The 24,380-nt window shown below is 36.5% G+C and overlaps 1 protein-coding gene across 4 annotated transcripts in view; it reads left to right on the forward strand.

Moving 5' to 3' along the window:
- Nucleotides 1-5,053: 5,053 nt before the first annotated feature.
- Nucleotides 5,054-24,380, forward strand: part of TUSC3 (tumor suppressor candidate 3) — a 128,479-nt gene continuing 109,152 nt past the window's right edge. For 3 of the 4 annotated variants that reach the window (XM_058193550.1, XM_058193554.1, XM_058193553.1), the window contains exon 1: nt 5,111-5,292. In XM_058193550.1, coding sequence (XP_058049533.1) covers nt 5,194-5,292 — 99 coding nt within the window. In that variant the 5' untranslated portion in view covers nt 5,111-5,193. Of the gene's footprint in view, nt 5,293-24,380 lie in introns of all 4 variants that reach the window. The other variant, XM_058193551.1, reaches the window with a different exon arrangement.

Raw genomic sequence — 24,380 nt, forward strand, 5'->3', positions numbered from 1 at the left:
GAAGAACCTTTTCTGTCATAGCTCCTGCCCTTGGAACATCTTGCCACAGGAGGTAAGATCCACTTCTTGTCTTTTAGCCTTCTGGAAAAACCTTAAAATCTGGCTATGCGGGCTAGCACAGGGTTCTGAAGATAAAGCTAATGGCTGGAGATGGTCAGTGCAGTAACAGAGAAGGTACCCCTGGTGCACTAGTAGAGATCGTACCCCCATCTCTTCCCTCCAAACCCTTGTTTTTTTAGCTTATTTTAATTTGTGTAATTTTAATCAGTTTTGATATTTATAACTGTAAAGTGTTTACGGCTTTTATCTTGTAACCCAGAGTTGCTTTGAACTGCGATATGGATGGTAAATGAATATGATAAATAAAATAAATAAAGAATTTTTTGATTCCTGACTTGCACTTGTGTCAGAAGAACTGAGGCACTTCCGGGTTGAAAGGATTCGTGACAGGGCATAACTATTGGTGCAAGGTTTTGCCTACACATATAATAAATTTCCTTTGTTGTTCTATAACCTGCTTTACTATTCATTTCTGAGATTAAATTCTCAGAAAGACAATATGCACAGAGAGAATACATTGGCTTCCAATACATATTCAGCAGTGTTTTCTCAATGTTTGGATTATTCCAAATGCTGTGATTGGACTGTTATTATGTAGACTGTGATACGCTTTCTTTCCCCGTTCCCAGCTATTTCTAGCTCCGGCCGGCTAGTATAGCAGGAGTGACTGGTTCCATTTTTGTTGCATTTCCTGAGGCTGTTTGGGCCTCATTTAAACATATCCTATTTAAGTGCACGTTTTGTGGAAGGTTGTCCTGTTGCAAGACTTGCTTGGGTTGAGATATGACTCTATATACTCTTATAGTATATAGAGTCATATCTCAAGGCTGTGTGCTCTCCCCACTTCTCTTCTCTCTGTATACCAATGACTGCATCTCATTGGTGTTGAAGGCCATCACTCTGCTAAACAAATAATTCCCTCAACACTGTCAAACTATTTACTAAATCTGCACTACTATTAATCTTCTCATCGTTCCCATCACCAATCTCTTTCTACTTATGACTGTATGACTGTAACTTTGTTGCTGGTAATCTTTATGATTTAGAATAGAATAGAATAGAATTTTTATTGGCCAAGTGTGATTGGACACACAAGGAATTTGTCTTGGTGCATATGCTCTCAGTGTACATAAAAGAAAAGATACGTTCATCAAGGTACAACATTTACAACACAATTGATGATCAATATATCAATATAAATCATTATAATAATTATAATAATTATAATTATAATAATTATATTGATATGTTGACCATCATTTGTATTGTAAATATTGTACCTTGGTGAACGTATCTTTTCTTTTATGTACACTGAGAGCATATGCACCAAGACAAATTCCTTGTGTGTCCAATCACACTTGGCCAATAAAAATTCTATAGATGATTCTGGATAGTTGATTTCAAACATGATTGTTCTCAATTGCCTAGTAGATGAAGGACAATTCCTTAGAGCAGCTCTTTTTCCTCCATGTTGTTCCCATCTAGAACTTCAGAAATTTCAGAATTGAACAGTTGATTGACAATGGCCAGGGGTGTCAAACTTGCGGCCCGCAGGCCGGATCTGTCACACACTGGCCACGCCCGCGCCCAGTTTAGCAAAGGGGAAAAAAGGGGAAGGGAAAAAAGGTTGAGATATATCATGTGATGACGTCATGAGTTTGACACCTCTGGGCTAGGCTAATGTTCAGCCTAGATTATAGCTGCCTTATTATTACTTTGCTTCTTGTCCTTCCCATCCATATGGGGAAGAAACGTCTCACTGGTTGGTACCTGGCTGGATCAGTCTACTGGTGGTTCCCTTCTCTTTTTTTGGAACTGTTCTTCTGTTTCCTTTGTTTCCCAGGTGTTTCCATTAATGGATGTTTTCACCACCAGTTCCTACATTATTTTCTTTGACATTAACACCTATCATTTCTTTTTTCTGTTATCGTACCATCATTGTTCTCATGCCAAGTTCTTTTGTTTCTTCCATTCCTGTAAGACCACAAAAACGTTGAACAGGTACAAACTGACAATTCAGTCCCATAAAACAAGTAGGAAGAGGAAGGAAAGCCTTGTAGAACTGTGGACAGGAGGTGGGAAAGCAAGACCAACATGTTTTATCCAACCTGGACAGAAAATGAAAGGGCGCCTACCTGCTGATATGAACAAAGAATTCAGCAGAAACTTCTGGAGCTGAGGGTAGCTCACTAACTTAATGTGGCCTTTGGTGGATCAGCTGCAAGATTATTTTTTTTAAAGCAATTCCTGATCAGTAGAAAACATAATATCCTAGCAGATGAAATGTAGGCATAGAGCAGGGGTTAAATACTCCCAGTTTGGACCAAATCGGCTGATCCGGTAGTGATGGCGGCGACTGGTTCAGAGAACCAGTAGCAAAAATCCTTGCCCGCCCGCCCATGCCCAGCTGAGTCACGCGATTGTCAGAGCCTTTTTTTTTACTTTTAAAAGCAATTTTTACAACCTATTTGGCCAAATAGCTGAGCCAAATCACAGCTGAGCCACGTGATCATCAGAGCCTTTTGTTTTTACTTTTAAAAGCATTTTTTACAACCTCTTCGGCCAAAAAAAAATGCTTTTAAAAGGTTAAAAAAAAGGCTCTGATGATCCCAGCTGTTGCCTGATCGTCAAAGGCTTTTTTTTTATTTTTAAAAACATTTTTTCTATAACCTCTTCCACCGAAGGTTGTAAAAAAATGCTTTTAAAAGTAAAAAAAAAGATTGCGCGCCACAGCTGATCCTCCCCCCCGCTCGCTGTTCTACTTACCCCATGTCTCCTTTTGGTGTGCACTGCGTGTATGCACACCTCAATTTGGTGTGTGGTGCGCACTGTGCATGTGCGTGCAGTGCACATATGCAGCCAACGAACCTGTAGTAAACCGGTTCAGATTTCACCACTGGCATAGAGCAACACCAGCTACTGGAGGAAAGATGCTATGCCAAAACTGAGGCTGCTACTAGAATGGACCAAAGCCCTGGAAACCATCTGCTCTGAAAGGCTTATGAGAGCTTAGGTTGTAAAGCAGTTTTAAATTGAAGATGAACTGAAGATTGTGAATGGAATGCATTTGCAATTGGCTGGAAATAGGAGGAATTGCTTTCCTCTGTTCCTGCCCTCAAGAAGTGGGGAATGGCCCACCTTGATGATGTGCTGAGCAGAAAGAGCAGTTCTCCCCTAAGTCTTAATACAATCCTTTGTTACAACAAAGTTAAACTTGATGGTTATCTTGCATGCATTTTGTTTCTGTATTGTGTTTCCTTTTGGAGTCATGTAGTCATTTGTCAAATTAGAAAGTGTGCATGTCTTTATTAAATTTATATCTTACTGATACAGTGACTGTGGGTGACTTATAATAAAAAGTTAAAAGTGCTAAAAATTAAAATTAGAAAAATTGAATAGAGAAGTTAAAAGTATTTAATTGCATCAGCTTTATAGCAGTGTTTGATCTTTTTTTCTGATATAAGATTTGTCATGGATATGATCTACAAAACTTTATTGGCAATATTGTTGATGTAGCAATCAGAGAGTAGATCAGTCCAGTTTTTCTTAGCTATTGTACTCTACTCGAGGCTCATCCCTCCATTGTAATCACTGGGCATTTTCCTCCAAAGCTATTTTGACTTGAAGTGCAGAAAAAACTGGATACCTGGTTTTCAAACATGCATCTGTCATTGTAGCATCTGGACAATGCACTAGAATAGAATAGAACAGAATTTTTTATTGGCCAAGTGTGATTGGACACACAAGGAATTTGTCTTGGTGCATATGCTCTCAGTGTACATAAAAGAAAAGATACCTTCATCAAGGTACAACATTTACAACACAAATGATGGTCAATATATCAATATAAATCATAAGGATTACCAGCAACAAAGTTACAGTCATACAGTCATAAGTGGAAAGAGATTGGTGATGGGAACAATGAGAAGATTAATAGTGCAGATTTAGTAAATAGTTTGACAGTGTTGAGGAATTATTTGTTTAGCATGTGTCTAGTTGTTCTGGTGTGCAGTGCTGTATAGCATCGTTTTGAGGGTAGGAGTTGAAACAGTTTATGTCCAGGATGTGAGGGATCTGTAAATATTTTCACGGCCCTCTTCTTGATTTGTGCAGTATACAGGTCCTCAATGGAAGGCAGGTTGGTAGCAATTATTTTTTCTGCAGTTCTAATTATCCTCTGAAGTCTGTGTCCTTCTTGTTGGGTTGCAGAACCGAACCAGACAGTTATAGAGGTGCAAATGACAGACTCAATAATTCCTCTGTAGAACTGAATCAGCAGCTCCTTGGGCAGTTTGAGCTTACTGAGTTGGCGCAGAAAGAACATTCTTTGTTGTCCTTTTTTGATGATGTTTTTGATGTTAGCTGTCCATTTTAGATCTTGCGATATGATAAAGCCTAGAAATTTAAAGGTTTCTATTGTTGATACTGTGTTGTCTAGTATTATGAGAGTATTATTATGCCGGCATTATGTAAATGGATCTTGTAAGATTAACCTGGGTGACTTCATATTTGTTTTCGATCTATGTGGGTTCCCTGGTGACTACATATGAAACTTTGCAATATTTCTTGACTGTACTAACCAGTTTCGTATTTTATCTCCATCATAATATTCAGGAGTCAGAGAAGAAGTCAACAGTGCAGAATCTCTTTCCAGATTTTAAAAGCATGGAAACACAAGTTTCCCTAATCCTTGTTAAAGTCAATTTATCACCCTCTTATTATTATCTCTTTTACTTATTTTAACCTAAACCTATGAGATATAGTCTAATTTATTTAGGTCCGTATCCTCAGCAAATTCTGTTCAGGCCAATCCATTTTCTTCCCGGGAAACAAAACAGCTGCACCAAATTCCGAACTGAGAAACGCCTCCAATTCCGGCCTTAAAACGACGGTTGCTATTCCCGCATCCTCTCGTAATACAGATAAGCAAATAAGCAGCTCTTCTCTCTTGAAGGGAGAAAGAAGGCGTGCTGTAGGGAGAACGAGAGGAGACTACATTTCCCAGAACGCTTTGCCCAGGAGCTTGCTTTTGGATTGGCCACTGCCCGGCCCAATTCGGGCCGGGAAAGTGGCGTGGATAACGGCCGCTGAGCAGGTAGACGGGAGGTATTGAAGGGCGCTGTTGGGGAAGCCATGGCATCGCTACGGCTCTTAAGGCTGCACCTGTCTGCCGGGAGCTGCCTCCTCTTCCTCCTTTGTTTCCAGTTCGGGGGAAGCCAAAAGAAGAAGGAGGTAGACCCCCTTCACCTGCCCCATCTTTCCTTCTTTCCCGGGAGCACCGATAAGAATGGCCAATTCTGTCCCCCCGCCCTTCCCTCCACTCTGCTGGCGCCCTTGTTTCATTTTAGTGCATCGCTGCTTTCCTTTTCGTTCCCACTTAACGCCGTTCTGATTCCTCGCTTTCCTTCCTCTGTGCGCGTTTGGTAGTTTTACGGGCGTCCTTCTGTTCGGGATTTTTTCGCAACCATTTCACACACAGCCCCGAATTTTCCTTTTCAGCGGTCTCGGAGATTGCCATCTCCCGGGCTGCCTTCCGAGTGAATTTGCCCTGGGGACCGTGCATCGATAGCCCTTCTTCTACCGTAGGTGCAGAAGTGCAGCGTGGTAGAAACAATGGGTCCTTCTTCAGGCCTGGCCTTCAAGATGTGAATCAGGTGGAGACACAGCCTAGCTGAGGGCTTGAACTAACTCTCCATCCATAAACTGGAGCTCAGGGACTCAGCGCAGTCTCTCTTTATTTTCCAAAACATTACAATAAATCAATAAACAAAGCTTATCTTCTTTGATGCACACTCTGTTCTGTCATGACTTCCAAAGTAAATAGGATAAATTATTCTGGGGCCTAGATTTTTCAGGGGAGGACTCTGTTCCCTTGAAGCAAGTATTTGGGAATAAGAGAAATGAATTTGATATCAAAGATGGTGACTTTTATACAGGAGAAAGAGGGATCCTTTTTGGACTTAATTGCTGGGGAACCCCCTCCCCTCCAATATTTCTTTGTTATTGCATTTTGCTGATATTTTGAAATTTTCTGTAATATTTAAATCTATCTGAAGCTGATTTTCCAAAAATAGAATTTGCTATTGGTTGTTGTGCTCTTACAAGTCTTGATTAAAATTAAGGTATTCCTCTAGCAAAAAGGAAAGGACTAGCTGAGGAAGGAGGAAGGATACAATCCTGAGTGGAGGCAGGACCATATTGAAAAAAGGAATATATAATACCTCTCTAAGATGCCTAGGCTTTTCATTGTGGGTAGAATAAATTACATTTTAGTCATTGTTTTAATATTGGTTATGAATTCTAGCCAATTTTCATGTAATGCTTTCATTGTAAACTGTAAATGTTAAAGTTCTGAAACCCTGAAAAATAAGTTCATAGGTGTGGAAAAATGGGGAACATCAAACTGGAGATTAAAAAAAGTTATAAAAGACAAACTAGAAGCAAAGGAAGGAACGCAAAAGTGAAATTTAAGACAGAGAACATTAAAGAGTATATGAAGAGAAGAAGAAACCTATAGGTATATTCTTTTTTTCCCCTACAAGTACAAGGTCAGCTTTTTTTTTGGATCAAACAAGTTTTCATCAGCTTGTCGCCCACACCTGATATCATACATTGGGGTTGAATTAATTATCTCTCTATAAGTTAGATTACTATGGCCTCAATGTGCTATTTTATTTTCTAAATCATTTGAAGATTAAAACATATATAAAAGGTTAATCTCTTTGATCACGCTCTGTTCCATCAAAACTTCTGAAGTAAAGAAAATAATTATTCAAAGTCCTGAATTTTTCAGTGATCGTGTGTGTGTTTGTGTGTGTGTGTGTGTGTGTGAGAGAGAGAGAGAGAGAGAGAGAGTATGTAATAAAGAACTTTTTTAGAAATTAGAACTATATTCTTTTTTTTTTATTGAAAAAGTTTTTAAAAAAACAAAAACATTTTCCCCCCTTTTTCCCCTCCCCTCCCTCCCAGAAAACCCCCTTCCCCCCTCCCTCCCCCCCCCCCGGCTTCCCGGGTCAATCGCAAGGTATTGTTATACATAAACCAAACATAGAGTAAAATTTTTCCTTTCTAATCCAATTAACCTCATCCAAATCTTTTCATCTCCCAACCCCCTCCCCATTACATAAAATAATACTTCCTAATTATTCAAAGGCAGTCTGATATTTCTTAATCTGATATCTATTTTGTAAATAATCAATCCATTTTTTCCATTCAATTAAATATCTTTCCTGCGTAATATAGGTTTGGAAAATACAACTTTCTTCTTTGTTTTAATTCTTAGCTTTCAGCTGTTTATTTTTGTTATTAATGTATGTTATTTCAGAGGTTGGCCATATGTTGGAGAAAAGGAAGCGGTCCTAATATGAGGTGGATTATTTGATAGATTCTTTTCTGCCTGGTAAGGAGGAAGAGAAATAAAAAGTTTATGAAATAGCAATCAGTAAACCTGAAAAATGTAATAAGTTGCATAAATCCTGTTTAATATCCAAACTTTCACTGAACTTAGGTAATATCATTTTAAATAACCAGCAGTCTAGTTACCTGTGAGAATGCAGGTATTCTGGCACCTACTTTTAGTTTGGCTACAAAGAATAGGAGAAATGGCAATGAAACTCTTTCTTCTATTGTTAGGCATTTTCTAAATAGCAAAATATTTGTATATTGAAGCTGTGACAGCTCCAGTATTGTCTCTTGAAGGGTTACAATACCTTTGAGAGAGTAAGTCCACAACATATAAGTCCTTCTAGACTCTGGCTGTTCTGGATGGCCAGGTGGAAGCCATGAAAATATGGGTTTTTGTTTAGGTCTAATTAATGTTCTAGCTGTTTTTGGATTACTGATTTTTAAGAATGAATTATGCTATGAATCACTGCATATGTTTTGATTTTGGTAGGTATAAATCTAGGAAATTAATAATAACAAATTCTATTATGTTATTATGTCAATGCCGATAAACCAAGTTGCATTTGAAGGAAACAAATGGGTGGTAAGAAAAGGTAGCAGACGGATTATATGAACACATTTCATTTTAAATTCTTTTTTGTCCTCCTTTACAATCCAGATACTAAACAATGGAACCACTTCTGAGCTCCCTAAGCCCAATGGTGGTATCTTAAAACCCCGGTTTCCTGCCTTGATTACAGATTTCCAGTGCGAGATTGTGACTATAGAGACATAGGTGAAAAAAAAGCATCTCAATTTTTTTTACTGGATCTAGAAATATATTTGAAAATCTACCATTGCTCCCCCTTTGGCCATTAGTTACGGAGACTTGATAGGCCTTCAAATGCTTTGGAACTTTTCCTGGTTTTGCAGGTGGCTGGGCCAGTTTAGTTCCTTAGGGATCTTGGGACAAACTGCATCTGCTTCTGTAATTCTGACATGCCAAATTCTATATTTTGATGTGTTGGTCTTTAGTGTCAGGGTTAGTGCTTGTTTGCAAATTGCAATTGCAATTTCTTATTGCAAGAGGGGATATTGCATTACAAGAAAGCAAGCCCCAATATATTTTCTGGAAACTTTGTGTTTGTTTCTTTCATGTCAAGGCATAGGGTAGTTCTGACATTCCATTCTTTGGACTGAAATGCATTAAATGGAAGATGAAACAGCAAAGACTGATGATCTCCAAGTGAGATAATAACAGCTGCCATTCTTTATCATGAACTTTGACATGGCTGTTCTTTATGGAACATTTGTAATAAGAACCTGATTGTTGGAATGTTTTGGCATAATTCTTTTTATAGGTGACAGCAGAATTGGAGTGATAAAGATAATAATTGGTTCTTTGTGACAATTGTTATTAAATAGTTTTCTTGAAAAAGCCCATACAGTCTATAGAATATGGTTAAAGAGATACTGTGACAAGTAGGTGTGGCTGATAAACTGAAATGTCTCTATTATCATTTATCAAGCATGTACATTTTGCTTTGAATAATATCTGTGAGTTCCAGATATCAGTAGGAAAGAAGTTGTAGATCCTACAACTGCAGAATAAAGATTAGTATGTCTTAAATATCAGTGGTATAAAATACATTTCTATGTCCTTTTTGAGTATTATATTTTATTTAATCATATTTTAGATCAATATTCTGCATTTCTTCCAAGTGCTAAAAGTAGCACATATAACATTGCCTCCTGCCTTTATTATTATAAAGATAATCTATTCAGTAGATTTTGCTGAGTTTGAATAGTTTGGGGTATACGTGAACTTGGGTTTCCCTTGTCTTACCAGTTAAACTCCACTAGCTCTAGATCAGCATTTCTCAACTTGGAACTTTAGATGCGTGGACCTTTAACTCCCAGACTTTTCCAACCAGTTTGTTTAAAATTGCCACGGGCAGCTGAATGAGGTAAGCCAACAATTCCCAGACTATTTATTGGAATATATTTTGAGTCTGAAGTGTACCTACAAACTGCAAACCACCATATTGGATGCACCTATTACTTTGTAATCCTGGGAGAAGAGAAACAATCTGTGCATTCATGCCAGATTGATAATATACTGAAAGAGGAAGAAAGAAAACAGTGGTTGTACCAATTCCAGCAATTTGATATATTTCAGGAGAATGTCTAAAGCATTACCACTATATAGAAAGGGATAAATAGAGGGAAGGGGGGAAATTTCAAGACAATTAGTGTGCATTCCATAATGAGACATGTAGTTTTTATTTCTGAAAGAGGGATCGGAAATTTTTTTTAAAAAAAAAATCTGCAGAAAGAACTAATCTAGAAAAAACAGTCGCATTTCAGATACCAGCAAGCACAGTTTTAAAATTTTGCAGTGAGAAGCAAAGCTATCTTTCTCCATCTTGTCTGCATCACTTCTGCTGATATTTGTTTGGTTCCCCATCTCCATTTGTTTATTTATATTATGGAATAAAGAAAATACTGCTGTCCCTATTTAGTTCATGGAACCCATTTCATGGTGTGCAAAGTAACTCTAAAACTCTTGGTCATTGGTTTTCTTTTAAAATGATAGAGTGAAGCAATCTATTAAATACATCAAAAACAATGTTACCCTCAATGTAATATATGTGAATATGAAAAGTACGCTTGCTTATATTTTATGCTTTTTAAAATGAAAGTCATATATAAAGCCGTGAAAGACCTTTTTAAATAGTAATTTTGTTAAAAATTAAAACTCAAGTGATAAGCTAATACAAACTAAACAAAAATAAAAAATAAAAAGTGCAGAAAAGAAAAAGAAAATAAAATAAAAAAGAAAAGAAAGAAAAAGAAAACTACATAAGTATACGTAAATATATTTTCATCATAAGAATAAACAATTTTAATAACTTATTGTCTCTTAAAATACAATGAATAATCTCTTCTTCCCATATTCCATCTCTTATCTATAACCAAACTCTTAAAAACTTTATCATTTCAATCCTGATTAGTAAAAGTTCATTAAGTTTATCAGATTAACAACATATCTATTTTAACCTTGATTCAGTGAACCAACTTTGTATTCTTTCCTTCTATTTTCAGCAGTCTTGATATTTAGCACCTTCAAATAATATCCTAAAACTTGATTTCTTCTCATTTTTTCTTTCCCCCTTCTCACAAAATTCTTCCAAATTTTAAGAAGCTTTTTTTGTAAAGGAAGATTATTCAGGTCACCTGTTGATTTGTTATTTGTAATTCCCTTTTAATTATTAAGACAGTTTATGGCAGATTTAAAGCTTTAGGAGATAAGGAAGTGACCTCTTGCTCAAATCACGATTGGCACCTACAAAAGGGTTTTGGGTTTTGGGTTCACATATCTTCTCTCCTAATCACTTTCAGAAATTGCTCATTATTTGTGTTTCAGCTAGTAGGAATCTTCGGATCAACAAATTTTATAGCATTGGGTGAGTTCCTGCAATTCCTTCAATGCTAAACTCAGCTGGAAGGCTGACAGCCCGGGTTCAAGATCCGAGTGCTGCACGACAGGGTGAGCTTCCATTACATGCCCCAGTTCCTGCCTATTTAACAGTTAGAAAGCATGCAAATGCAAGTAGATACCACTTTGGTGGGAAGGTAATAGTGTTCCATGCACCTTTGGCATTTAGTCATGCTGGCCACATGACCACAGAAGGGTCTTCAGACAACACCGGCTCCCTCAGCTAAGAAAGTCAGACATGACTGGATGGGGAAATTATTGCCAATATATAATATATTATTCTTTTATTCTGGATTCTTAAAGATCAAGGTAATGTATATGACACTCCCTTTTCCATGTGTACAATAACAACCATGTGTTGATTTTACTAAAATAATTTTGCAACTTTCCATGGCTAGGATTGAGCTTAAAACTGAGTAGCAGTTGTCTCAGTCCAGCAATTCTACTGGTATATCCTTGCATACAACTATATTTCCAGCAGTTTCAGAAATGGTTTCTTTTAGAAGAGGATGAACATAGCTCCTTTTGCTTTTTCCATTGGTATTCTGGCAATCAAGGATATAGACCATCACATACATATAATCTAATTTTCTGGCAATATGATGCTCTACTGCGATATCTAGTGAATTTTTTTACCATGTGAAAATTCTTTGGAAAAAAGTAATCCTATTGTCATTTTAGGTATAAAGCAGTGGTGAAATCTTACTGGTTCACACTGGTTCGGGCAAACCAGTAGCGATAAAAGCTACTGGTTCAATGAACCAGTAGTAAAAAAAAACAAACTTTATACTATAAAGTACTATCTAGTATGCATAGTAGCAGCAGAGGCCAATGTAAATATTTAGCAGATGACACATCCATTTTGAGGAACCATTAACAACCTAGATCCCATTTTTGGGGAAAATAGTGACGTTGTTCAAACTTTATGTAATGCCAACATAGTATTTGGAGCCAAGAGGGTAGGTTCCTCTGGGGAAGGTGCTATTATAGAAAAGGCCCACTTCCTAATCCACCCAGCTGACATTTCCTGATAGGACATTCTGCTGGATCTGAAGAGAAGAAGTCCCATAAATAATAGAGTCCCTTGTTCACAGTTTTAATATAAATACTGTGACTGAATAAAAGAATAAAATCTTTACAAATACTATAGGATAAAACTATATCAATTTAACTCTGCAGCAATTGTATTATGTTTATTATGTTCTTAGTGCCAGATCTCACTTAATATGAAGTCTAAATTTAAACTGTATAGCCACACCTTTCTCTCAAAATGTTGTTTGACTACTATCCAGCATAGAATTAAGCATATTTAAGATGATGGAAGTATGCCTAATTTTGTATTGTAGCTATGTTTCTATAGTTACATATTATTTTTCAACAGGCCTCTTTGATCAATATAAAATTGCAATGCAGTTGGAATCAGTATGAATTGCTTTGTGTCAAACATGCTGAAAACTTCTGAAACCAATGAAATTTGACTTCAGTGGCTATTATTTTAATTGTCTACAATGTTCAAGCAATAATTAAGTTCCAATGTTCAGAAAAACTATTTACTTTTTCTTTTTATTATAGGAGGATGGTAATTCTATGCTAGCTAAATATCAGGATAAGTCATATAACATTTTTTCAAAGTAATACATAAAGTATAATATTTGTGAACTGCAATTCATTTTATTATATGCATGGAATAGCTAAATATATATAAGATTTTTAATTGGGATGCTTGGGGAGAGGGAGTAGTTGGGGAAATACACTATCAATATCAATAGACAATTGCAGTGTGTTAAAATTCCATTGTATGTGTTAAGACTTTCTGAGATAGTTTGAAACTCTTTGATGTATGCGATTTCCACAGTTTCACTCTACTGTGCTGGTGTAGTTAGATTATTCTGAAATAGTTACCATTTAAATAGATCTGTATTTAAATGCCCTGAGAGGCTAAACTACTCTGCTATTACTGTTTGAAGTCCTGAGACACAAATTTGTGTCTATTTCTGTTCCTCTGGTTTCTTTATCCAGTATAAAATCCGGAGCAATATTGCTGGCAAATTATGTCATATTTCACATTAGATTGAGGAAGAGCATGTGAAGGCATCACTAACTTTGTATATAAGGTTGTTTGGGCCAATGATTGTGATATTGGTATGTTGAGGCAAATCTGGATTTATTGCAAGATATGGGTTCCCATGTTGGCATAATTGTTTTGTTGTTTCATGTTTTTGTGACACTGCTTCTGGTTGAGTGGTTGTTTTATGTAAGTATGGGACTATAGTCAATACCTGAGAAAGTGTGATGTCATTTTCCAGTATGGCTTTTTAATGGTGCAGTTTGGTGCCTTGGGCTATAAACTGAAAGTGACAACCAAGTGGTGTTTTGTTATTCTGTTTTTGTGCTCTGTCTTTGTGTCCTAGAAATTTATCTGGCTCTATTGATTTGTGTGTTGATCTTGTTGAGTGGATCATTTAGTCTCTTGAATGTCAGATTTAATTCTGTTAGGTAAACATCTCTGCAAACTGGGTGAGAACAACTTGGTTGCCTGGCAATAAATGTTAAATTTTGTGATGTGTTCTGTGTGGAAATTGGAAGCATGCATGAAAATCTGTTATTTTGCTCCATAACATGGTGTTTATATGTTTATTGTATAATTTTATTGTAACATCAAACTTGTTCTGCATGCAGGTTGAAGCTGAGGTTGATGGTGGAATGGAAGTTGTTGGTTAACTTGTTTGGTTATCATTCTTTTCTTGGGGCCTTGGATAGTACCTTGTTTTATCCTGCTGAGATTGTTGAAAACAGGAATGTTTTATTTAATTGATCGTTGTGGTTTCAATGGTTTGGTGGAAGCATTCAAAATAAAAATCTAACTCCATGTGAGGGCATTTATTTATTTGGTATTCAGTGTGATCTGCAGCGACATATTCTCCCAGGATGTATTGTGTTGATAATGGCTATGTATTTGTTTCTTGTCTTGAAAATATTCCTTAAATCTGAAGTATTTAAAGATTAGCATAGAGTTGCATATTTTATATGGGCTTAGTGGGGCGAAAGGATAAACCTTATGTAAGAATTGACTCTTCTTCACAGTCAGCATCGTGGATCACAGCTGCAGTGTGCAAGTATCTGGTTGAAATATAGCTGGCTATCAAATATATATTGTGTTCACACCTAGTGGTAAGCTGTAAAGTGGTTTGCTTGACTTTAAGTTAGCTTAATTCAGCTATTTTGTTTTTTAACATCATCAATATGATGTAAACTTATCTAATTATGGTTTATATAAAAGGTTTCAGTAAGGAAAAAAGCTTAAGCAAGCCTGAAAGTTACAAAATGAAGAACAGGTGCAAACAATTGAGTTCATTCCAAAGAAAAGAACAGGTAATCCAGGAATGAAATGAAGAAGAAAAGAAATATTAGAATGTGAAAATGATTTTTTTTAAAAAAACAACATAGTTATTTTTTAATCAACATCTGTTATAGTAGCTTTCTGTTTTTTCCCAGTAAACCTTATCCCTAGTTCTTGGATCTGTTTTTGAAATTGCCCCAATTGTTCATTTCTGCTGGTGTAATAAAATCTAGCTGTTTATTCTACAAACTTCAGTTAAGCAAGCTATGGCTTAATGCAATGGATGAATTTTGGATGTGGACCTGAGATTTAGAATTGCTTTTTTCTTTTTTTAAAGGATGATTGCTATCATTGATAGATAGATAGTCTTATTAGGCAATTAGATGCCTTGTGGCGATTATCTCCCATAATCGTCTCTCTTCATAATTTGTTGGTTAGTTTGGCAGTCAATTACCCCCTTATGGCTTTAGCTTTATTACTGTTTTGTCTCCCATAGGATACCTAGGAGCTATGCTTTGTTTTTCTTTCTGTTTTAAGTTCAGCCATAAATAAAACCTTTCTTTTTTCTTTTTTCTTCTGCTTCTCCCAAGATAGCTGATGTATCATTTCCACTTATGTTCATGTGTCTTGGGGCAAATAACATCTGCAGCACCTTTGCTTCCATTGGCAAGCATTCCTGATCTCTAAAAAGAAAGTGATGTGGTAATTTTATTGATGGATCACTGGGGAAATTGATGTAAGAGCAAAGAAGAGATGATATAGCAGACAGTTGATGGAATACGCAAGTTTTAATAAAGAAGAACAGTACTAATAACAGATGTAATGTAGTGGCAAAAAGTGTGATGTTTAGAGCTGGATACTCATGGGTCCTACCTCAGCTTTGAATTTCCTATCTTGATCAAGCTATTGCTTCAGTTTCCAAAGAATAAAAAAGTAAGGGTGATGTTAGCAATTGTGGTTATGATTTTTAAGTAATGTATGGGAGATGTTGAATGATTCAGGAGCAACATACTGTAGATATTGCCTATTGTTCTCATTACTATCAATAACTTATTTTTGGACATGGGCTAATTAGATGATGAACCCCAAATGGAAGATTGAACCTGGATCTCTATATTAGAGCCATTTGGAGGAAAATAAGACTAGGTATTGTTTGTTGTGGCTGTTTGGAGAAAGCTGCTATGTATAGTCCTTGGGGGAAAGAAAATATCAGCAAAATGGTGCAAATCTATATATATAAAAGTGAAATACCACTCACGCATCATCACAAAATCTCCAGAACCGTAAAGCCTGCAGACTTGAAATTTACCACCTATGTTCCTCTTGGCTTCTAGGTGCTCACTAAGAAAGGGTTTTTCAAAATGACCACCAGAGCATTAGTATTTCCTATAGTATTATTAACACATTATTAACATGCTAAGAAGTTCTACTTTCCCTCCCCACCTAAAAAGAAATCTGTTCCAAATGCAAAACACAAGCAGAGGAGAGGAGTTTCAGTTTTACTTTCAGAACAGCAAGCAGGATAGGGGAGGCTTCTATGAAGAAAGCCTGAGGGAGAGAAGGGGGTTAGGATAGGATAGGGTTCTGTGGGGCAAGCCTGAGGGAGAGAAGAGGATAGGATAGGGGAGGCTTCTGTGGAGCAAGGCTGAGGGAGAGAAGGGGAGAGGAGAGGCCGATTGTAACTACTCATTAATTTTCAAGCTGTAAGTGTCAATTTAGCAAGCCTGATCAAATAGTTTCGTAGCAGAACACGGGTATTCAGCTAGTACAGAAATAAAAATCAGCAGGAGGGTCTCACCATAGAATCAGAAAGAACAAAAATATAAGAATCACATCCATCAATCAATCTAATCTTCCTACAAGACACTAAACAGAGAATTATCTGGACAGCTTTCCAAAAAGCCAATAAGAAAGTGCAAGGTGCATGGTATTCTATAGTGTGTGTTCATCACATTTTCTCTTGTTCCATTCAGGAATCCTTCAGAAATGGATTCTTAAATATCCTCTCCTAGAAGCATGCATGGAATGAATGGAGTCACTTTGAATGATTCTGTTCACATTAAATTGAATGTCTATGGAGATTCTCAGTTATCCAAAAAGGTGCTTTTCCAAAAGGCAAGTGGACTTACTTTCTTTTTTCCTTGAAAACATTTCTCTTCTCATCCAAGAATAGCAATAGCAATAGATACCGCTTCCCAGTGCTTTACAGCCCTTCTAAGTGGTTTACAGCGTCAGCATATTGTCCACAACAGTCTGGGTCTTCATTTTACCAACCTTGGAAGGATAGAAGGCTGAATCAATCTTGAGCCTGGTTCGAACTGCCAAATTGCAGGCAGCTGTCAGTAAGCGGAAGTAGGCTGCACTACTGCATTCTAACCACTGTGCCACCTCGGCCAAGAAATTTAGAACTGAAGAAGCTTCATGAACCAGAAGCAAAATGTTTTCAAGGAAAAAAATCAAGAAAGTCCTCTTGCCTTTTGAAAAAAACACCTTTGGGACATTGAGTTGAACATTTTTCAAAATATATTTTATGTTCTTTCAGGGAAAACAAGGGCTAAAATACAACCATTTATGTAAACTTTTGCCAATTGTGGAGGATAGTTCCTGTTTTGGATGGTTCTAAAATGCCTGTTTTAGAACTACCGGTATATCTTGGAAAATTTCAGGAACAAACTTTTTTGTGTCATTTGCAATAAATTAAATGCAGTGCCTAGAGATCCCTTCTGTAATTAGATTGTCTTAAACTTTGTTCTCATCCCAGATGTCTTTTGTTGGCAGCCCAGCTTCCATAAGACAGTTCAGCAAGTTAATTGATCTTTTCTACTGAACTGTGCTGCAAGTACTTATACAACACTTCCTGAATAACCCCATGGAAAATCCAGATTGTTTTATGCTAGTATTATGGTTGCAATAAGCAAATATTGTTAAATTGAACTGGATTTTTCTGTCATAAGAAAGCTATGTGTGTGTTGCTTGTAAGCCAACTTTAAAAATGGTTTGTTGTTTCCAACTTGCTAATGCAAAGCAGCCTAGTGCCTACCAGAGTTGTTGTATTGCTACCATCAGTTCCAGCCAAACAGAAGGTAATGGGAATTCTAGGGCATCAAATTAGAAAGGTGCCAGAAGGCCGATGCAGTTTGAAACGGGAGTTTTTTATAGCATGGCGCTATCTAGATGGAAGGCAGCTACAGATTCCAGTTCTTGTGTATATTAGCCTTAAGCTCTTTGTCTCCAAAGCATTTCAGCCTGGATTTGAGTTTTTCTTCATCTTTGGCATTACAATAGTTTCTACAGCTTCCAGTTGAGCAGCACCTAGATACCCTTGAAGGAGAAATTCACGGCCGCTACATAAAATATGAGGAGAGGCTAAGAAGGAAACTCGGAAACTTAACCTGCCTTGATTTTCTCTGATATAAGGTGGAGAGAATTTCTGTTGTGCTTTTAGGATTATGCTGTTATATCTTTTAGTGATAAAATATCATGAATATTTGTCTTGGGTTATTGGCTGCCTGATACATTGTCTTCTTTCTTTTTGTTTTTTACTATTTCACAGGTGAAACTTCATAACAAAACAAAACAATTATGAAAAGTTTGATAGATCTTCTTAAAAACCAGATGAAATTAACAAAGCTGTCATAGACAGCTATGAGCTTCTGTCCTTGTAATGATATTTTCTAATCTGAATTTCATAATTATTACTTTCACTTAGGCTAGGAGAAGAGAAATCCTAGGAAGATTTCCCTTGCTAAAAAAAAAAGTTTGTCATGCAAACTAGTTTTAAAAAATGGAATTGTGAGCCCAACCTTCAATGGGTCTCATTGTTTAGAAGGAGTCAAGCAACCCTGGAGCCCAAGATATATGGCCAAGGAGAGCAACAAGTTATGATTGGAAAAGAGGTGGCATTCCCACCAGAATGCACAGGATCTTATTGGAGCACAGGAAACAGAATATAAATGCACTGTAAATGTACTATTTCTTAAAAAAAATTACAACAGTTGTAAACCAAGATAGGAGTCAAATATACAGAACCCCCGAGATTATGGAGAAGAAAAGATAGTGAATAATCATATACGGTAAAGGTCGAGTAAGGGGGGGGAAATAATAGCTGATAGTACTATAAGGAAGCTGTGACATCACCTGCCTTTGTTGTAAGATTATAGTAACAGAATTTTGCTGATCTGAAAGCATGTCTCATTACCTTCCTTTATGTCCAAGAGGCCATCCTTTTTGAGATGCTTTCCCCAGCCTATTCGCTGTAGGCTGAGATTCCTTTTGCCTGTCTGTTGTCTAGGCTGTGATTCTTCCGCCTGTCCCCAAGCTTATCTCACAGCCCATTTCACAATTTGACTTAGGGACATACCTGCACTTTTTTTTTTTTATTCAAACAATCTACTGACGTTCCCAAACTGGATTTTTTTTATTTAACTCAGGGTCCATGAACATCTTTCTGGATTTCCTATCCTCTCATTGATTCTTTACTCCATCTTTCAGTTTATGAAATGGCCTTGTCCCCATTTCCTAAATATTATTAAGTCTACTTCGGGTATCAATTTCTTATTTGTGATTAGCTGTCAGCTGTTTCTCTTACTGTTTGGTACAACCTAGATACAAATTATGAAAAGGCATGAAAATAGGTCAAATGCGGGGTGGGAGAGAATCCTTATTCTGCTGAGGCAAAACAACGCTTTGTATTTTTGACATAGTTCTTATGGTTAAGTGGAGCTTCAAAGCGTAAGACACCCTAATTTTTATACTAAAGAGAGTTGAAGAGGGATTTTATTGTGAAATTGTCCTTCTAGTAGAAATAGGAATGGGATTGAAATAAGTAAAACTGTAGGCAGTGACACTTAGAAACTGTAAATGCATTTTGGACCAACTGCTGTTTGGAAATATGAAAAGGCTGAAAAAATAAATACAGATAGGAAAAAGTGCCCTTATGCTCTTTAGGTGGCTAGCTTTCTAACTTAATGTATTTGCTCACCACTGCCTGACTGGTTTAAATGTTACAGATCCTGGGGACTTCTTTTGAAGTTATCCAGCATTCATTTTCATTTCATATACAGTGTATGTGGTGACATAAACAGTAACATTTCAGCTAGACAATTCATTGGGTTGTTTACTTGAACTACTAGAATAGCCAATGAATTTTATCCAGTCCTATTGATAAGATCCTCAACATTCCTTCTAAAATCCATTACTCAACTCTGGGATTCTGTTTACTTTCTTTGAAAGAAGGGCAGAACCGAGCCATCATAAAATACAGGTAGTCCTTGGCTTAGAATTGAGCCCCAAATTTTTCTTGCTAAGTGAAACATTTGTTAAGTGAGTTTGCTTCATTTTACCACCTTTCTTGCTACAGTTGTTAAGTGAATCACTGTAGTTGTTAAATTAGTCAAACTGTTGTTAAGTGAATCTGGTTTCCCCATTGATTTTGTTTTTAAAGAAGGTTGTAAAAGGGGATCACATGACCTCCCAGGACACTGCACCATCATAAATATGAGTCAGTTGCCAAGCATCTGAATTTTGATCACATAACCATGGATACTGCAGCAATGATCATAATCATAAAAACTTTTCAGTGCCATTGTAACTTTGAATGGTCACTAAATGAGCTGTTCAAATCGAAACCAGTAATGGAAGAGATAAATTCTGAACTACCTGAAAAACATTGAAATATTTCATGTGCCTTCACTGGGTGTCTGTGTTTTTTGTTAATAGTGTTGCAAAGACTTCCAATCAAAACTTGAAGAATACATGATCAAACTATTCCATTTTAGGCCAGAAATATTGAAAGACTGATCTTCCACAAACATATAACATTGTTCAGTTCTGACTGACAGGTAATATTCCAAACAAAGGCTTTAACCGTTTTTCTTAATGCAGGCTTCTTGTGGTTCTCCATAACAGTCTAAGTTTGGCACCTGAAGCATTTTCCTCTATGGCCTGCGTTATTCAAAATTCATTTCAGTGAGCCATCCAGTTTTTTTAGTTTTCAAACTTGTCTAGGATTATTTGCAATGAGGAAAGGAGGATCAATTAAGTGTCTAAGAGAAAAATGTGACCACCTACTGTTTAATGTAATTGGAGTGTTCCTTCCTCCCTTTGGCCACCTATAAAGAGGTTCACAACACACATCTAAACAATGGGTGGGAACAGCATTGCTTTGTACTGTTGTTACAAAAGCCTTAAGAAAAACCCTGCTGAAACAGATAATCAACCGTCCCATCCAGCACTCACCATCATGCAGTGACCAGCTGGTGCATTTAGGAAGGCTATAAACATGGGCAGAAGGTTGACAGCCTTCCTTCATTGTTGCTCTCTATCAGCAAATATTTTAGGCATGGTGCCATATTTTGTAGGAGCAAATAGCCATCAACCCTAATAGCCATTGTTTTCTCCCTTTCAGTAGCTATCTAATTTAGTGACTATCCCCATATTCAAGTCTTGATAGAGTATTTTCAGTGATCCCTGTGATATAGTAAAACATACTGGACTGAATGAAAATGTGACTTTGTCATAGTGGAATGTGTTTCCAGTTATGAAGTAGGTTGTTCATTTTCTTTTCTCATTTACTGGAATCTTATTTTGCCTTACCATGTTTTGATCAAAATATAATTTCCAGTGCTTAGAAGCAGCTTTTCTTTATATGCAATGTTTCCGCGCACAGAAAAGCAAATACTTTCATCAGTGAGCACATTTGGATTTTGAAAGTGAATTATGGGCGCAATCACAAAATGGCTGGTTTGGGCAAGTACATACCTGTCGCCCAGTGCTAGGATAACTGAAATTAGCTATAAAACAGTTGCTTAATTTCTAATAAGATTGCTATCTTTGAGCTCCCAGCTGGACTTATTTTCTTCCATCACAGTTTATTATTACTGTATTATCTGTAAAGGTAATCACATTGGATTGAAGCTGCATTATTTTTAATTTTTTGAAAATGTGGGTCTTATGTGAGATCCAAGGGCATTAATATGATGGAGAGCCACATAGCTATATGTACCAGTTGACTGTTGCACTAAACCATTATTTCTTTAATCATGGTTTGAATAAATTGCACTAAACCATAAACCATAGCTGAGGGCCTCTTTAGTGTTGTGATTAAGGCATCAGGATAGGAACCAGCAAACTAGGAGCTCTAGTCTTGCTTTAGGCACAAAGCCAGGTGGGTGACCATGGGCCAGTCACCCGTTCTCAGCATTAGGAAAGAGGCAGTGCTAAAGACTTCCAAAATCCTATCCAGAAAATTGCCAAGAATAAAGACTGAATTAAAATCATAGACAGCAGACAGACAGATACCATAGTTAAAGATCACAATGTCAGGATTCATGTAACACATTAAACTAAAATTAACCAATTCATTTTGACTGACTGCTATAAATAAAGTCAATATATAAATGTTGCCCAGATAAGGTAGATTCCTTCATCAATAAATATTCTCAGAACCATGTTTAAGATACAGAACTGATAGCATAATAATTGCCTACATGCTCAGATTTTGGTGACCATGGCATATCATGCTGTTAAAGTTACAAGACTGCCCAATTCTGGTTCTGTAGGATTTTCTAGATAATGCTTGATGCAAATTGAATAACTGAAATGTGTTATATAGAGCAGAAGTGTCAAACTCGCAACAACACGTTGTCGTCATGTGACTTATCACAACTTTTCTCCCTTAGCTAAAACGGGAGTGGGGGTGACCAGCACATGATGCATCTGGTCTGTGGACTGCTAGTTTGGCACCTCTGATATAGAGGCTTTTGGAGACTGGGCAATCCTAAAGAATGTAAACTTATAACTTTTGGTTCAGTTGGATTTTATTTCATGCTCAAAACGTAGAGTTTTTCTTTCTCTCATATCAAATTTGCATGGAGAGCTAAAACATTTGGCTAAAAGGAACTTAATACAGGGTTCTTTCATTCAGAGCACATGCTTACTCTGCTGATGGAGAATAAATTATAACTTTGTTAGCTGAAACAGCATTTTTTAGCAATTAAAGCGCTATATGATGTTTTTTTCATCCCTTTGAAATTAAATGAGCAACTTTCATATGCAAAATTGTCTTGGGAAACTATTATTTTCCAAAACTGTATGATGCTAAACCCCTTCTGTGATGTGCACTGATTTATTTTGTAACTGCTGTACATAAATTCTGAAACTATGGAGTGTTGACAAAGAATGGTTTACAACTAAAATGAGGATTTCTAAGCAACTTAGAGAAATATGGGAAAAAAATCCAACCAACAGATCCATAATTGTCTTTAAAATGTTTGGCAATTTTCTCCAACTTCATTAATTTATTCAACGGTTCCCAGCTTATCTGAAATAAGTAGCAATTGCATTGAAGTGAACTTATTGCCTTATACACTGTAAGCCGCCCTGAGTCTTCGGAGAAGGGCGGGATATAAATGTAAACAAACAAACAAAAAAAACTGTAGTATGTAAAATATCATTTTTGTGAGTGTAGGGAACGTGTTTTCTGTTGCTATTTAAATCCTACATTAATTTATCCTCTATGTGCATCTCATAAATAACCTGCAGGTCATGAAATTTTATGACTTTTTAATATATATTTTTTTTCTGTTTGAAAAGGTTCCTATCTTGTTGAAAACCAGATTCCTTCTGATTTTTTTGAATTCATAGACTAACAGAGTTTTCCCTCTACAGTGTCTACGGTTCTTATAGGTATATCAAAAAAATAAGGTTTACATTTTTAATTTCTTTTCCTTTTTCACCTTACTCAGATTAGACAGTACAGAAACTGTCAGTATTCTTGTTAAAATATAAAACAGTTCCTTTTCAGAAAGGTCTCTCTCTCTCTTTTCTATAATCCTCTTAAATTTTGGGCAAGCCTAATTCTGTAGGAAATACCAGCTTAGTTTGTTTCAAATTGCACATTATGTCAAAAAAGAGGTATAGTTAGCAATCTCTGACTTCTCTAGCATACAGCACAAGGCCTATAGTAAAACCCAAAAGGATTGAGGAAGTGGAGAAGAACATCAGAAATGTCTGGAGAACAGTTTGTTCAAATCCTTCTTTGTAGTGGCTCAGCATTTTCAGTGCATTATGCTCTTATTACAGATTTTGCAAAGAGAAAAATGCACTGTCTGCATACTATTTTACAGAAGATGTTGTCTTGGGCAAGATGGATAACTAGGACATAGGATTATGTTTATTTTAAACTTTTTTTCTCTAAATAGAGATTTTTGAATGAAGAGATAGCAAAAGGATAGGCTTAGCCCACAGTCTGCCGTTCATGTTTTCAGATAATTGTTCATTGTTCATAATTGTTCATGCAAAATATACTCTTCTGAGATGAAGAATTTCTGTAGGAGGATCTCTGCAAACATATAAACCTTCCCTCTCCACTTTATTATGTTGGGCCGCTGACTAGTAGCAATTATAAGTTTGCATCCCAAAAGTAGTAATTGGGTATTTAAAGTCTGCTGGTCATTATAGTTAAATATAACCATATTAGAACCAGCTGTTGAAAATAAAACCAAACTTCTTAATTTATAAAGAAATTGTACTAATAAGAATGTAGCAGCAAACAGATGTTATGTTAAAAGCTTAATTCTTTATTCTAAAGCAGAACTGATTTTTTTAAAATTGTGAATGGAAAGAGCGCTGAATCCTTCATTATAATTATTGCAACACAGTCTCTGTGGTATTACAGAAAATTGATACACAGAAACAAAAAATCTTGTCAGCAATTCTTGAAAATGCAGAGAAAAGTTAAAATGTTCCTTGATGCATCCTAATCTTCATTTAATTGGACGGGCTTTCAAATATAGATTTTGTATTGCATCAAGATGCAATTTGTTAGAGACTTGAGCCATGCTTTTTTATTTTGAAGTTGGCTTTCTCCTCGTGAGTAGTTTCCATGACCCAGCTACAGAAAATCAACAAGATAGCAATAACAGACTTAATATACGGCTCCATAGTACTTTACATTATTCCCTGAGCAGTTTACAAATGTCAGCATACTCTCCCCAACAATCTGGGACCTCATTTACTGACCTTGGAAGGATGGAAAGCTGAGTTAACTTTGAGCCAGTCAGAATCGAACTCCTGGTTAGGGGCAGAGTTAGCCTGCAA

The sequence above is a fragment of the Ahaetulla prasina genome, chromosome 8 (genome assembly GCF_028640845.1).
Source record: "Ahaetulla prasina isolate Xishuangbanna chromosome 8, ASM2864084v1, whole genome shotgun sequence".
NCBI classification, from domain to species: Eukaryota; Metazoa; Chordata; class Lepidosauria; order Squamata; family Colubridae; genus Ahaetulla; species Ahaetulla prasina.